Below are 13,618 nucleotides of genomic sequence, written 5' to 3' on the forward strand. Positions count from 1 at the left end.
AGGGCCTTACCTGCGTCACCACTAGGAGTCACGGGGAAGCCACGCTCCAGGAGGGCCTTGGACTTGCCTGAGGTCCCTGTACAGGGATGGGGTACGGTTGGGGTGGAATCCGTGTCCTAACCGCAGGAGTGGCTGCCCTCCTGTGCTGCCTTCCTGGGCTCCTGCAGACCTCAGCCTGTCTCAGCCTGGACCTTCTCCAAGGAACGGGTCTCCAGGGCAGGCCACCTTGTTCTATGCTGGATGGAACCAGACCCCTCAGCTCCCACCACATGCAGCACAGCAGGCCCGTGTGGCTTGATGACACTCAGGGCATCAGGTGTTTAAGGGCTCGGTGATCATGTGCCTGCTCACCCCCAGGCGTTGATACCCTAGGATTCATACGATCCCCCAGGTTTGGTACAGGGTGACGGTGGCACGGCAAACCGTACCGGGTCTCCTGAGAGCAGGGGACACTTCTCAGGTTTGGGGGAGCTTCCGCACACACCTGTCTCTCTTCCCACTGGCCTCGGGGGGTTTGCCTTGGCACCTTTCACTGGGCTCCTCCCCTCTGCCACGTCCCTTCCCGGTAAAGTCACATGCAACCTCAGTGTCCAGGCAGGTGGCAGCAGGTGTCACTGGTCTGGGCAGAAACCTCCCTCTCCCCTACTAGCTTGCACAGGCATCTTCTTGTCGTTATTACAGCGTTTCTCAGACAGCTTGATAAGTACATAGTGATTTCTCCCATTGGAAATGGAGTTCCCCAAGGACCTGGCCTGGGCCCCACTCACCCCAGTACTCCGCCCTGAGCCTTGTGGGGTAACAGCCCTCAGCTACTTGTTGAGGTGAAATGACTTGGAGAATAATTAGCACAAACAACTCTCTTTTTGGGGGGAGCAGATAGATGCAAGCAAGAAAAATCTATGACAATGTCAATATTCTTTGCCCCCAGTTCAGCGCAACCCCGGCACCAGAAGAGTTTTCCAGAAAAACGTTTCCCTTCGTAATTCCTGAAACTGAACCGGCTTCTGGAAACTGGTGAATCAAGCTGTGATGCTACGGGACTCAAGGAGACCCGACAGAGGAGACCAGGACCAAAGGTTCAGGGAAGTCCCTGCAGCTTGGGTGGGGACAGAGAGACACACCGAGCTTTGGCAGCCTTCCCTGGGTGAGCGGAGCGAGAATTTGGCTCTCAGTTGGCACTGTTATTTATATTTCTTTGACTCACTGAAATGCTTTGGCAGAACAGCTACGGGTATAAACTGAAACTCCTGAGTCTGGAACAAGCTTAAATGTATAGCGCCCAATCCAGGGAGAATGTTGCTGGAGAAGCTGGCCTTTTACATCCTGTTTTGAGACCAGTGTGTCCAGCCCCAGGTCAGCCAAGGACTGTTCGGGCCCCACTAAGCCTCCTCCTTTCAGACCGACCCGCCCTGTGCAATGTCTGGTGCTGTGCTGTGGCAGCGGGCTGCTCACACAATGCCCAGCTGACCCTGGGAGCTCCTGCAAGACCGTGTATCTCCAGGGCTGAGGCAAGGCTTTGCTCCACTGGGCTGGCACATAAAATAGCTGGCTTGCCACCCATAGTGAACTAAGCTACAAACATTCTCCAGCTGGCTAAGCTCAGGAAGTCTTGTGACTCGGTGCTGGCCAGGCCGTGGGGCAACAGCACCCCAGGAGGCAGTGTGGCATGTCTGTCCAAGTTAAAATGCACCTACCGCACCTGGAGGTGACAGAAGATGGTATGGAGTGTCCGCTGTAAGTGAAAAGGAAAAAGATGCACGTGCGCTGGGCCCAGCAAGTTCTGCAACGGGAAGAATTAGCACCTACTGAGCACTTACAAGCACCAGGTGCTGCGCCCAGTACTGCACACGTATTAATTCATTTAGTCCTCGGAAAACCCGTGGAGGCGGGTGGGCTCATCATCCCCATCTTGCAGATGAGGCCGCTCCAGCAAGAAGACCTCAAACCCTCTGTCCATGAGTCTCTCCCGCCAGTAGGAACGCAGGCATCCAGTCCAGAATGAGCTCGCTCAGCCACTGTACTGCACCATGACCCTCCAGAGTTCTGTATTATCTGTTATCACTGAAGTATTATCTGTAGTAGAGAAACCTCAATGGCCATCAACAAGGAAGGCCAAACATATATTACAGTTTTTCTGTTCCAAGAATACCAGGCAGTTGTTCTTTAAAAAGTAATAATAAAGGTGACATGGAAGTGGACCAATGTGTTACAATCTCTAAGCTATAAAAATTTAAGTCAGAGAAAGCAGAATGCAGGAGAGTATACTATCATTTGTGGGAAAAGTGCCTGCTTACACACGGTATGGCTCTGCAAGGAGAAATAAAAATAAGGAACAAATAAAAACAGAACCAAACAAACAGTGGGAAACCAGGGTGACAGGCATGCTTTTCGCTGTATGCCGGCTATACCCCTTGAATTCTGCACTGTGTATGTAGGTTGCCTGTCTGGAAAGGAAGTTTAATTTAAAAGAACGAGACCTGCAAAGTGCATGCTAGTTGCCTGACAGCATTCACAGCACCAGATGACTGACTCTACTACTGCATGTGCACATCACTGGAAAGCTATTTGTTGACGCACATTTCTTCCCTGTAACATCTCGCTCAGAGGCCGGCACGTCCTGGGACTCCACGAGTGACAGTGGCAGGGATGAATAGCGTGGACGATAAGTGGAATCGAATGAAACTGCTGCTCCCCGAGGTGCCCCCTACCGCCCTGTGCAGCCAAGGGTCCGCGCTTCTCTCTGGAAACCGAGCTCCGTGAGGGACGAGCTGGGCAGAGGCAGGAAGCGGGACCTCCTGCAGCACCTCCCGAAGAGACCAGTCCTGCTGGCACCCTGATGTTGGACTTCCAGCCTCTAGGACTGTGAGACACCACATGTCTGCGGTGTAAGTGCCCAAACGTGCAGTGGTTCGTCACGACACACCTGGGAAGACCCTACCGCCTACCAGAGCCAGACAGAGGGGCACACGGGTCTGGGTTTCCGCCCCGGGGCAGTGTCCCCGGAAGGGCAGCGTGCAGGGCGCCAGGGTGGGAGTGACTGAGACCAGGGGTGTGGAGGGAGGGGGCAGGGGGTGCTATGATGGTGTTACGCTTTGTGCTGCACAGAACCAAGGGCCCCCCGTGGAGCCCAGGGCCCCTTTATCTGCCAGGCCGGCTGCTCTCAGAGAGGGAGGGCAGATGCATCTGACAACCTTGTTCTTTTTCAAACCACGTGGGTGACTACTTAGAACTCTGTTCTGTTCGTGGCTTTTGCAGAAGGATTTTGCAGTGATTTTTTTCCCAGGCCTATTGGCAGCTCTGAGGTGGAAAATAAAAAGCCTGTTAATGCCAGCAAGTGTCTCTGAGGACGCTGAAAGTGTTGAAACAGGGAAATATCCTTAATTAAAACGGAAAGAGCCAGGGCTTACCTGGGTCTCTAAAATGCGGTGGTGCGGGCAGTTCTGTTCCTGGGGTCGCTCCTCGTCCCTTTGGGGGCACACCTTGTTCTGCTGGATAAACTCTTCCAGCCTTAAAACCTAGAACAGAAGGACAGAAGTGCCAGCGATGAAACCGAGGCACGTCTCCTGGGTGTGGTCGCTAACCTGGGAACCCCTTCTCCTGGGCCCCTCAGTTCTGGGGGCAGCGCCCCAGCGGGCAAATTCCAAACCTGCTTCCAGAAGGGCCACGTCTGGTGAGCTGGTTGCACCGCCTCTTCAGAGGAAGAGGAACCTGGCTGGTTTGCAGGAGTCCACACTGCCCTTACAACTATTTACATATGTGGGTTTGCACTGGAGCTGTGGGGGCGTTTTCATTGGCTTTCACACCATTTGTACACTACTTCTTTCTTTTTTTAAAAAAATATTTTTTTATTTACTTGCTTTTAAAGAGAAGGGAGGGGAGGGAGAGAGAGAGAAGGGAAGAAACATCGATGTGTGAGAGAGACACGAGGGAGACATGGATTGGTTGCTTCTCACAGGCCCACCCCCTGGGGGCCTGGCCCACAGCCCAGGCCTGTGCCCTGACTGGGACTTGAACCAGTGACTTTTTGGTTTGCAGGCCAGCACTCAGTTTGCTAAGCCACACCAGCCAGGGCACTATTGCCGGGGAGAAAGGACACCTCTTTACACCTTTGTTGTCATCTGTTCAGGCTCAGGAGTGAACCCTGTGTCCAGCCCCTTCTCCCTAGTCGCACAGATAACAGTTCCTTTAAACTTGGACCTCGCTCTCTCGGTGGCCGGGACAGGTGGGCCCATGAGGCAAACTCTCGTTCTTCTGGTCTACCTCCAAGGCCTGCCCCTTTCTCCCGGGTCTGCCTCTGCCGCGGAGGCCTGGCAGCTGACTCCTGGCTTTCCCAGGCAGGCCACGCGACAGAGATGTCAGCCACGCGCATGGGAGTCAGCTGGGCTTCCGCAAATGCCTTTGGACACCTGACGAAGTGGGCAGGCCCGGTCATGCCTGCCGCTCCCTGGTTCCTCGTTTAAACTTGGCCCTGACAGCTGGAGCGGCCGCAGGCACTTGGAACGGAGCTGGCCTCTCCATTCGATGCAGCGGGCACAGTGCCCAGGGCCCACGATCCTTTTAGAGGCCAGGGAAAGTTTTAGTTTATTTTAAAATCGGAAGAAAAAAAATACAACCTGGCTCTTTTCATGTGTATATGAATTCAGTCATAATATATAATTTCTCATTTTTTTGTCTTGATAAAGGAAAGAGGCCGCCAGGACAAATGTATCTACTGCCCAGAGAAGTAGTAGGGACGCCCGGCGGAAGGGGAGAGTGGGAGAATCCAGAGTGACAGGCCCGATACCACTGAGCCACAGGGCCGACACCAGCAGCCTCCTGCCTGCTCTCTCAGGTGAGACAGTGCCCCTCCCATGAGCCTCTGTAAACCGGGCTCTCTGCTACCTGCGGCTACACTGATGCCTCCGGAGACGGCTCTCTCGTCACGCAGAAGTCCTTTTGTTTCACCCCAGGATGCTGAGTGTACTAATATCGGGGCCCCTTCCTGAGTGCTGGCATCTCGGCAAACCAGCAACCCCGGGGGGCCCGGAGCCATGCGTCCCAAGCGCCACGCGGACTCGGGACTCACCTCGAGCAGAGAGTTCTGCAGCTTCACATTGAGGGCCGCTTTCTCCTCTTCCAGCTGCTTTATTTCACTTTCCGACTTCTTCTTCACTTCCTCCAACTGCGCCTCGACTTCCTAAACGACAATGAGGAGAGTAACCCATGCAAGGCACAAGCCACGGACAGAGCACACGCTGCCTTGTCCCCAGAGGGGGTCAGAGAGGGTGGCGAGAGTCACACGATACTGCACGTGAACGTGAACTAGAGATACAGGAGAAGGTCAAAGAAGGGTTAAGTCCATACCACGAGGTCTGGTACGCATGGGGAGGGCAGAGGAGACCTTTGGCTTTCCGTTTTTGTAGCATCAGATAAGAAAAGAGAATGCTTGTCGCTGACACAATCCTCTGTGTCCCATCAGTCAGAAGGCCAACTACATTCTCAGATTCAGGGAAACATGAAAGGCAGAAGGAAATACGATAGTATTTGATGGCAGACAGTGATAAACTAGAGCCGCATGTTACATCCATCAGTCCTAGAGCAACCACTAACACATTCTCCTAAAGAAATAGCTAATAAGTCATTAGTGGAGACAAGAAAGGGAATACCAAAACTATGAAATAAATAAAAAACAAACGGAAAAAGAGGTGAACACAAAGGAGAACAGAAATGGCAAGTGAAAACACAGCAAGATGGTAGACAATGATAATTACGTTAAATGTCAATGGTCTAAACGACCTCCCATAATCAGAGAGGGTTGAAATGAATTAAAGGGTAAGACCCAGGTACGCCACAAAAGCACTTTGACTAGAAAAGTGCAAGTAGATTAAACGTAAAGAAATGGATTAAAGCACTTGCAAAACTAACCACAAAAACAATGGAATGTCGATATTTTTATCAAAGTAGACTTCAGGACAGGAATTTTCACAAACGATTAAAGGGCCAGCTCATTAAAAAAGACATAATAACCCTAAGCGTGTATAATCTAATGATCAAATCTGAATTTCTATCAAGCAAAAGCCAAGGAGAAATATAAAGTTTGAGATTTCAGCCCTCCAGTCTCAGTAATCAACAGCACAAAAAGGAAGAAGTGAAGGAGGGAATGAAAGCCTTGGACAGCACCGCCAGCCAGCACAACCTAGCCATCGCTCACAGAGCCCTCCGCCAAACAGCAGCAGACCCACGTTCTTGTCAAGTGCGTACGGACCAGCCCTCGAGCTCGACAATGTGTGGGCATAAAACAGGATGAATAATTGAAAAGGAGTGGAAGTATAGAATCCACTCTTTGACCACAAGGGAACTGAATGAGAAATCAAGAACAAAGAGATATCTGAAAAGGTCCCAATATGAAGCAACATATTTCTAAATAACCAAGAGTACTTTCAGAGTTGATGGAAATGAGAAGCTGGGAACATTTTTTTTTTTTTTAGAAAATCATTCCCTGCCCTGGCTGGCGTAGCTCAGTGGATTGAGCGCGGGCTGCGAACCAAAGTGTCGCAGGTTCGATTCCCAGTCAGGGCACATGCCAGGGTTGCAGGCCACGGCCCCCAGCAACCACACATGGATGTTTCTCTCTCTCTTTCTCCCTCCCTTCCCTCTCTAAAAAATAAATAAATAAATAAAATCTTAAAAAAAAAAAAGAAGAAAATCATTCCCATTTATAAGTATTGAAAGCAGAAGGCAGAGGCCTAGAATGGTTTGGGGCGGCTTCCTTAAGGGTTGAAAGTGAGTCTGTTTCCCCGGACACAGCACTTCTTACATGCTGGCTTGAGTCCGATGCTCGAGAGCCTGTCTTGTTCCTCCTACGAGACTTTGAGTTCCTTGAAGGCATGCGTGATTCCTGTGTCTCTGCACTGCTCAGAACGCCACGGGCACCCTCAGTAGATGGTGCATAAACAGGGAATGGAGAAAGGCAGGTGTGGATCTTCAGGCTGCCCCCCAAGGCCCAGGGCGCTGGGGATTTTGTTGCACCACAAAGACAGAGGACAAACCTCAGTGGCTTGGGAGCCAGGCAGGCCCGGTTCACATCCACCTGTGTCCTCTCTTAGCTGTGTGACCCTCAAGTGACTTCACCTCCCAGGCTCCTCCTCTGCGAAACAGGGAAACCCCCGCCTACAGGGCTGAGATAAGGATCGGATGATGGAGTGGAAAGTTGTCCTTCCATTTGGCTTCCTAGCATCTGATCCTAACTGTTTGGGAAATCCTCCCTCTAATACATCCGAGTCCTCTTTCGACCTGAAAGAGGCTCTTTCAGAACCTGAAAGCACCAGACCTACTTTCCCAGACTCCCTTGCAGCTAGGCCTGGGCGTGTGACTGAGGCTCCACCGCCTGTGCACTCCCATCCCAGATTTTGAATCAGCCATGGATACGTGCAAGTGGGAGGCAGGCAGATCTGGCAACTGCAGTTTCCGGCGCAGCAGGACAGGTCATGCCACAGCAGCACTGACCAGTGGAAATCCGCGACGCTGGAAATGTTCTAGACCTACTGCAGCTAATTAGGAGAAATCTCGCAGCACCATGGCCCAACACGTGAATCTCTAGCAACACACGGCTGTGAGCGCTTGAAATGCGGCTAGCTCCCCGGAGACACTGAATTTTACATTTTAATTGTGATTAATTCGATCGTAAATAGCCACGTGCGTCTCGTGGCTACCATACGAGACAGCGTGGTTCTCCAGGCCATGTCCAGGGCAGGGTATTGGTGGTGTCAGCCGTGAAAACGGCAGGTCTGGGCTCAGAGGGGGCAGCAGGGTGTCCCCATCAGTCTTGCAGTAGATTTGGGACATTCCCGGCAGGGTCGCTCGCTGCCCAGGTCCCTGGTCTTCCAGAAAACCACTCATTATTACTCGTCACTAAATTCCTTTCCTGCCTCACCTGCCCAGGGTGGGTGTGTGATGCCTGCCACCCAGAGTCCTAAGTGATACAGGTGAGACGGGGATGCAGCAGTATGAGCACAGCTCAGGGCGGACTCAGTCAACTTTCCCACGCTCTCCCTAGGAATCTGTGTAGGCAAGTGCTTACTGTAATGTGTGTAGCCTGCTCTGTCAGTCAAGGTTATGTGATAACAGCATCTAATTCTGTGGACAGGGAGCCCAGACAGGCCCCCTGGGTCAGCTCCAGCCCATCCCCCGTAGTGTCTTCTTCAGGGTAAGGTAGCATGTAGGTACACAGTATACCTGCAGCAAAGCACTCAAAGGAAGAGTGCCCTCTGAACTCCAGAGGGGAACGTGTTGTCTATTTTTAAGCCCATGACCCTAGATTTGGGGCCTCTTCAAGGGCCTGATTTATATAATTTATATCTTCAGTTTATAGAAATCACCAAAAAGTAACAAACCAACCACACGGCTGCCACCCCCAAACCCAGGAGGAAACACAATGTATTTCCACATGATTCATTCCCCAAGTGGACTCATGCCCCCCCCCCCGATCAAAGCTGAAGTGGGATTTCTGCACCAAGGCAGGCTTGGCTGACAGGTTACCAGGGCAACCTGCCGCTCTGGGAGAGCTACTGAACCTCCCACCGACTGTGGCTCGGGATGGAAAGATTGTGCAGCTGGAGTCTGGGGACTGGATTTGTGCGACCAGCCACAGCTCACGGGGAGAAGGATGCTTTCAGTCCAGCTGCTTCCCACTCGGCACACGGGCGGGAGACCAGGGGCCTGCAGCCAGGCTGTGCAGATGTCACGCTGCCTCCGCCCCTCACTGTCCATGGGAGTTGACACAGAACCTTCTTCTCACCTCTAACATGGCAACATGAATGCCCATTCTTTAGAATATTGCTGGGAGGATGAAATGTGCTCCTAAGAATAAAGTGCTTTATAAGTATCAAGTGTACTGGGTACTAAAAAAATATTATCGGACATGATGTCATGCAATGCACATGGTAACTAATCACAGCCGCTGTTTAATGGAACTTTTACTGCATCCCATGCACTGGGCTAAGAGTTTATAGATAATACTATACACAGTCCACATAATAAGCCCTCAAAGCATGTATCCTTATTTCAGAGCCAGGTTTCAGGGAGGTTCAGTGACCTGTCCCTGGTCATGCAGCTGGTGGGAGAGCCAGGACGTGGACCCAGGACTGGCCTGGGTCTTTCATGAGTTCGTTTATTTACCCAACACACGTGTATGGAGCACCTACCACTCTCAGCCGTCACACAACACTGCGGGGCCACGTGACATATGATTCTCTCCCAGGGACACTCAGAGCTGAGGATGTGGGCCCTTGGGTTACAAAGAGGCTTTCCTGTAAGACGTGGCTCCCCGTTATCTGCAGTTTTGCTCTCCGGGGTGTCTGTCACCCACGGTCAACTGCATTCCAGAAACACTACACAAAAACGCTCAGAAATAAGCCATTCCAGTTTTAAGTTGTGCGTCTTTCTGGGTGGCATAAGGAAATCCCCACCACCCCGTTCTGCTCTGCTGGGACATGAACCACCCACCACCCCTTTGTCCAGCGTCTCCACACTGTGCACGCTCCCTGCCCGCTAGTCCCCCGGTAGCCGTCTGGGGTAGGAGATCCACCCTCACGGTGTCGCAGGGCTTGTGTTCAGGTGACGCTTATTTTACTTAATAATGGCCCCGAAGCCATTCACATAACTTCCATTACAGTATAGTGTGATAACCGTGCTATGATATCATTAGTTAGTATTGTTAATCCCTTACCATGCCTCATGTTATCAACTGAACCTTATCATTGGCCTGTGCGCACAGGAAAAAACAGTGCATCTGGGGCCCAGGACTATCCACGTCCCCAGGCATCCCCTGGGGGGTCTTGGGATGTATCCCTCATGAATAAGGGGGGAAGGGTTGTGATTCAAGCATCACCTATGTTCACCATAATATTTACACTTCGCTGTTTTCCTGAAACATTCACATATGTTACTGGCTTTCCCCGGCAAACAGGACAGATGAGGCTCTGTACTCCCCCTGAGCAGAGAGCCCCCGCCTCAGTGAGAGGTCGGAACAGTACCCGGAGGCTGAACATCTTCCCCCACACTCCCCCCAGGCGGCTGGCTGACTACCTGCCTCTACGCAGTGCTTAGAAAGCCCCAGGCGCTATTACATGCTTTGCTTTTTTCACCCGGATCACCTCATTTAATCCCCGCAGCTACGCAGAGAGCTGCTGTTATCATCCTGTTTCATGCCCGAGGAACTGAGGCTCGTGCAGGCTCTCTCTGAGGGCCCAGGGTAGATAAGTGCCGTGGACACAGAGCTGCAGGCGGGGGGAGCTGGGATCTGAGTCCAGGCAGTCGGCCAGGCCCGAGTGACGGCTCCACGCTCTCTCTCTCCAACTGTGCTGAGTGCGGGTGCATGTTCCTAAGGTTGGTGCTCAGATGCCACAGTTCCGCCCCCTGTCCGAGACCCCAGCCCATGGTCTGAGGGTGTCCCCCTCTCCTCCAAAGACCCTGAACTCCCTTTGGACAGAGAACTAGCTTGCCCCTGTGCACGCGAGGAGCTCAGCAAGGGTTTGAGGGAGGAAAGGAGAGAGAGGGAAGACGGGAGGGGGGAGAACAGGACGCGGAGGGGCGCAGGCGCGGATCTCACCGTCCGCAGCCGCCTCCTCTCCGCCTCCACCGACGAGCGGACCGACTTGATTTCCGCCGTGTGCGTCTTCACCAGGTCTTCCAGGCGCTTCACCAGCTGCTCTTTGAGGTGTTTCTTCTCCTCGTCCGTCTGGCGTTTGATTTTACGAAGGTCCTCTTCGTACTGTTGCTTTATGTGTTCCGTCTCCACGCGCGCCTCTTTCTTGGCCTATAAAAAGAGCAGGGAACGACCGTTTCTCCTCCGTGCAACCTTTATTGTTTACATGCTGGTTTACAGCCTGTTTCACAAGGCGCAGTAAAGTTTATGAGACTGTGTATTTGATATTTGTCGGAGGCTTGACTTAACGCGCATCGGAAAAGGGCCCTTTGGAATAGCGTGTCTGTTGCCACAGGATCAGATACGGTAGTGGTTTCTAAAGAATGCTTTCTTAGTTTTGGCAGGGAACGTCTGGGGGGAATCCTAAGCAAATTTCCAGCTTGCTGGGAGTCAAAGAGAAGGAGCTGGGAGAATTCTGCTACATTCTCAGCCTCCCAGTTTCAAATGACAGGAAGCTGGCGGGAAGTCAGCTGGAGCTCAGCCCCACGCACCCACCCCCGGAGCCGCGGCACCTGCTGCTTCCAGGTGAAGCCACTGTGGTTGCAGGTGGAGCTCTACCCCAACCGCGCGCACTGCAGCGAAGCCTGCTGAGCCTTCCCTGCCCCCAGGGCTGGGTCACACACTACCTGTGCATCCGTGCCTCCTTTCGTGCACGGACATTCCTTGGGGAACTTCTGATCCTGCTGAGTGCGGGGACTGCGGGATTCCAAGTCATTGGCTTTCCCTAAGACTTCATTCTCTGCAATTCGCTCTGTCTTCGTGTCATCTGTAAGCAAAAGTGTCAACTTCACTGGGAGTGCCCTTGGCCTTGCCCTCAGCCTGAGGGCTTCTGCAACCAGGTCCCCATTCTGCTTTGAATGATTTTGCCCACCACTCCCCTGTGTATCCCTGCTCTGTGGCCTCCTGGGCCTAAGGCACGGTCAAGGCTGTGATTGTCATCTTTGCTCAAGCAGCACGCTGAGTTCAAAGAGGGCTCTCCCTTCTTAAACGGCTCACCTCTAATTTTGTGATTGTGTTTTCCACAGGTTAAAAAAAAATTGAGCATGTTCCTGGAGATGTGTACATTCAAAGGGTTTAAAGTGAAGGGAATTGAAAAGATAAGGCAAAAATAAATATTACCAAAATTGCTCCCTTTCTCCCCATATTCCCCGAGGTCCCCATTCCCTACCTCTGAGCCCGCTGCTCTGACCCTCTACACACCTCTGTTCCAATCCAGACCTCTGCTCCTCTGTACCTTTCCAGCCCTCGGTGCCTCCTCCTCTACCTGACACTCACTCTCCTGCTGCCAGGCCCCGTCCGGGACACCAAAGCCCGCTGGGGGCTGTACTGTAACCATGCTAGATGCTTCCTGGAGGCAGAGCCCAGGCTGCGTGCCTTCGCTCTCTCTCCCAGTGTCAAGCTGGTCCCACTGTAGGTGGTCAAGAACTTTCTGACGAGGGAGCCTAGTGGGAGGCACTTTGGGGTCAGGTATTCTTAGACACCAACACCAGCTCCATCCGCAACCAGGCTGGTTGGCCTTGACCTAGCCATTGAGCCTTTCTCAGACTGATTTCCTCATCTGTACGCTGTGATACCGACACCACCAATCTCACAAAGGTATTGGAAGACCCTACTGTCACAGCACTGTGTGCAATAACGTTGAAATATAAAGTGCACGGTGGTTATCAGAGGGGAAGGGGCTGGGGGAGGACAAAGAGGGCAAGGGGGTCAAATATATGGTGACAGAAGAAAACTAGACTCCAGGTGGGGAGCACACAACAGAACGAGTATACAGACGCATTCATTAAGTTGTACAATTGACATTTAGGTAATGTTATTAACCAGTGTTATCTCAGTAAGTTAAATATTTAAAAAGTACGAGGTGTTACCTAAGTGTGGGACAGAGGCCAGTGCTGAGGGCTTTGGGCACTACGGTGGCCCCCGGTGGGGAAACATCTGGGACAAAGGGGTCCTTCTCCCTCACGCCTTCTAGATATCCAGCCTGTAGCAGCGCCAGGTGTTGGCCTGCCCCACTGTGTGCGCCATGGACCAGACTGGGCCGCTGGGTGGGTCGGACCAAACAGCCCTGCCCCTCCGCTCTGCTGCCCCAATGGCCTCCCACCTGGCGACTAACCTTCCGTCCGTAAGGAAATTGTTCAAGGGCATCTCACCGGTTTTCGGGGTCACGTGACACTCCTGCAGCATCAGCCTGTCCTTGGCCACGGCCAGCTTCTCCCCGAGTTTTTTTGCAGTGCTCTTCAACTCCGAGTTCTCCTGCCGAGCCTCCTTGAGCTGCACATCCAGGTCCTACACAGACAGACAGACAGGGTCTCGTGTCTCCGGTTCCAGTTCTGGGCAGAGACACCCTCTGTTCACAGAACTACCATCAGGTCGGAACGGTGGGGAAGTGCCCAGCACAAGCCCTTAAGTCTCTGCAATTCAGTGGCTCAGGGTTCATCACATTCCCTATACTCATCCTCTGATTGGCTGTACGCCCTTCGGGAAGTGACGGAACCCTTCTGTGGGGAGGATCAAATGAGATAAAATCCCTGGGATAGAAAAGGATGCTCAGGGAGTCTTAGGAGCATCATCCACAGCTACTTCTAGGGATGGGGCTCTGGAAGTCCGTGGGGCTCACAAACCGACGTGGCGGTCTGGCTCTCCACGAATGCAGCACCCCGAGGTCTTTCAGGACAGGCGAGTTGTCACGGAATGAGCAGAGTCTCTAGAATGAGGCTGACCTGAGTGCGCAAACTTACCAGCAGTGTGCCCCGCTAGGCCAGTCCCCACGCCTCTCCAATTCGCTCTTGTCTTCCCGTCTGTAAACGGGAAGTCTGAGCTCTCTGAGGTCAGAGACCAAGATCTGCTCACCAAGTGTCTCCTGCCCCTAGCCCTGGCCTGGCTCACGGTAGACGTCCAATAACGACACGCTGAATAAATGTGGTTTAACTCGAC

General features: G+C 52.6%; 1 protein-coding gene across 1 annotated transcript in view; it reads right to left on the reverse strand.

Annotated features, from left to right (window-relative positions):
- The window catches only part of FAM184B (family with sequence similarity 184 member B), a 70,964-nt gene that overhangs the window by 25,464 nt on the left and 31,882 nt on the right, over positions 1-13,618 (reverse strand). The window contains exons 3-7 of the mRNA XM_036019144.1: positions 12,835-12,970; positions 11,311-11,450; positions 10,589-10,795; positions 5,066-5,176; positions 3,408-3,515 (exon numbers count right to left, since the gene is read on the reverse strand). Of these exons, the coding sequence (XP_035875037.1) occupies positions 3,408-3,515; positions 5,066-5,176; positions 10,589-10,795; positions 11,311-11,450; positions 12,835-12,970 (702 nt within the window). The remainder of the gene's footprint in view (positions 1-3,407; positions 3,516-5,065; positions 5,177-10,588; positions 10,796-11,310; positions 11,451-12,834; positions 12,971-13,618) is intronic.

Source organism: Phyllostomus discolor, chromosome 1 (genome assembly GCF_004126475.2).
Source record: "Phyllostomus discolor isolate MPI-MPIP mPhyDis1 chromosome 1, mPhyDis1.pri.v3, whole genome shotgun sequence".
Taxonomy (NCBI): Eukaryota; Metazoa; Chordata; class Mammalia; order Chiroptera; family Phyllostomidae; genus Phyllostomus; species Phyllostomus discolor.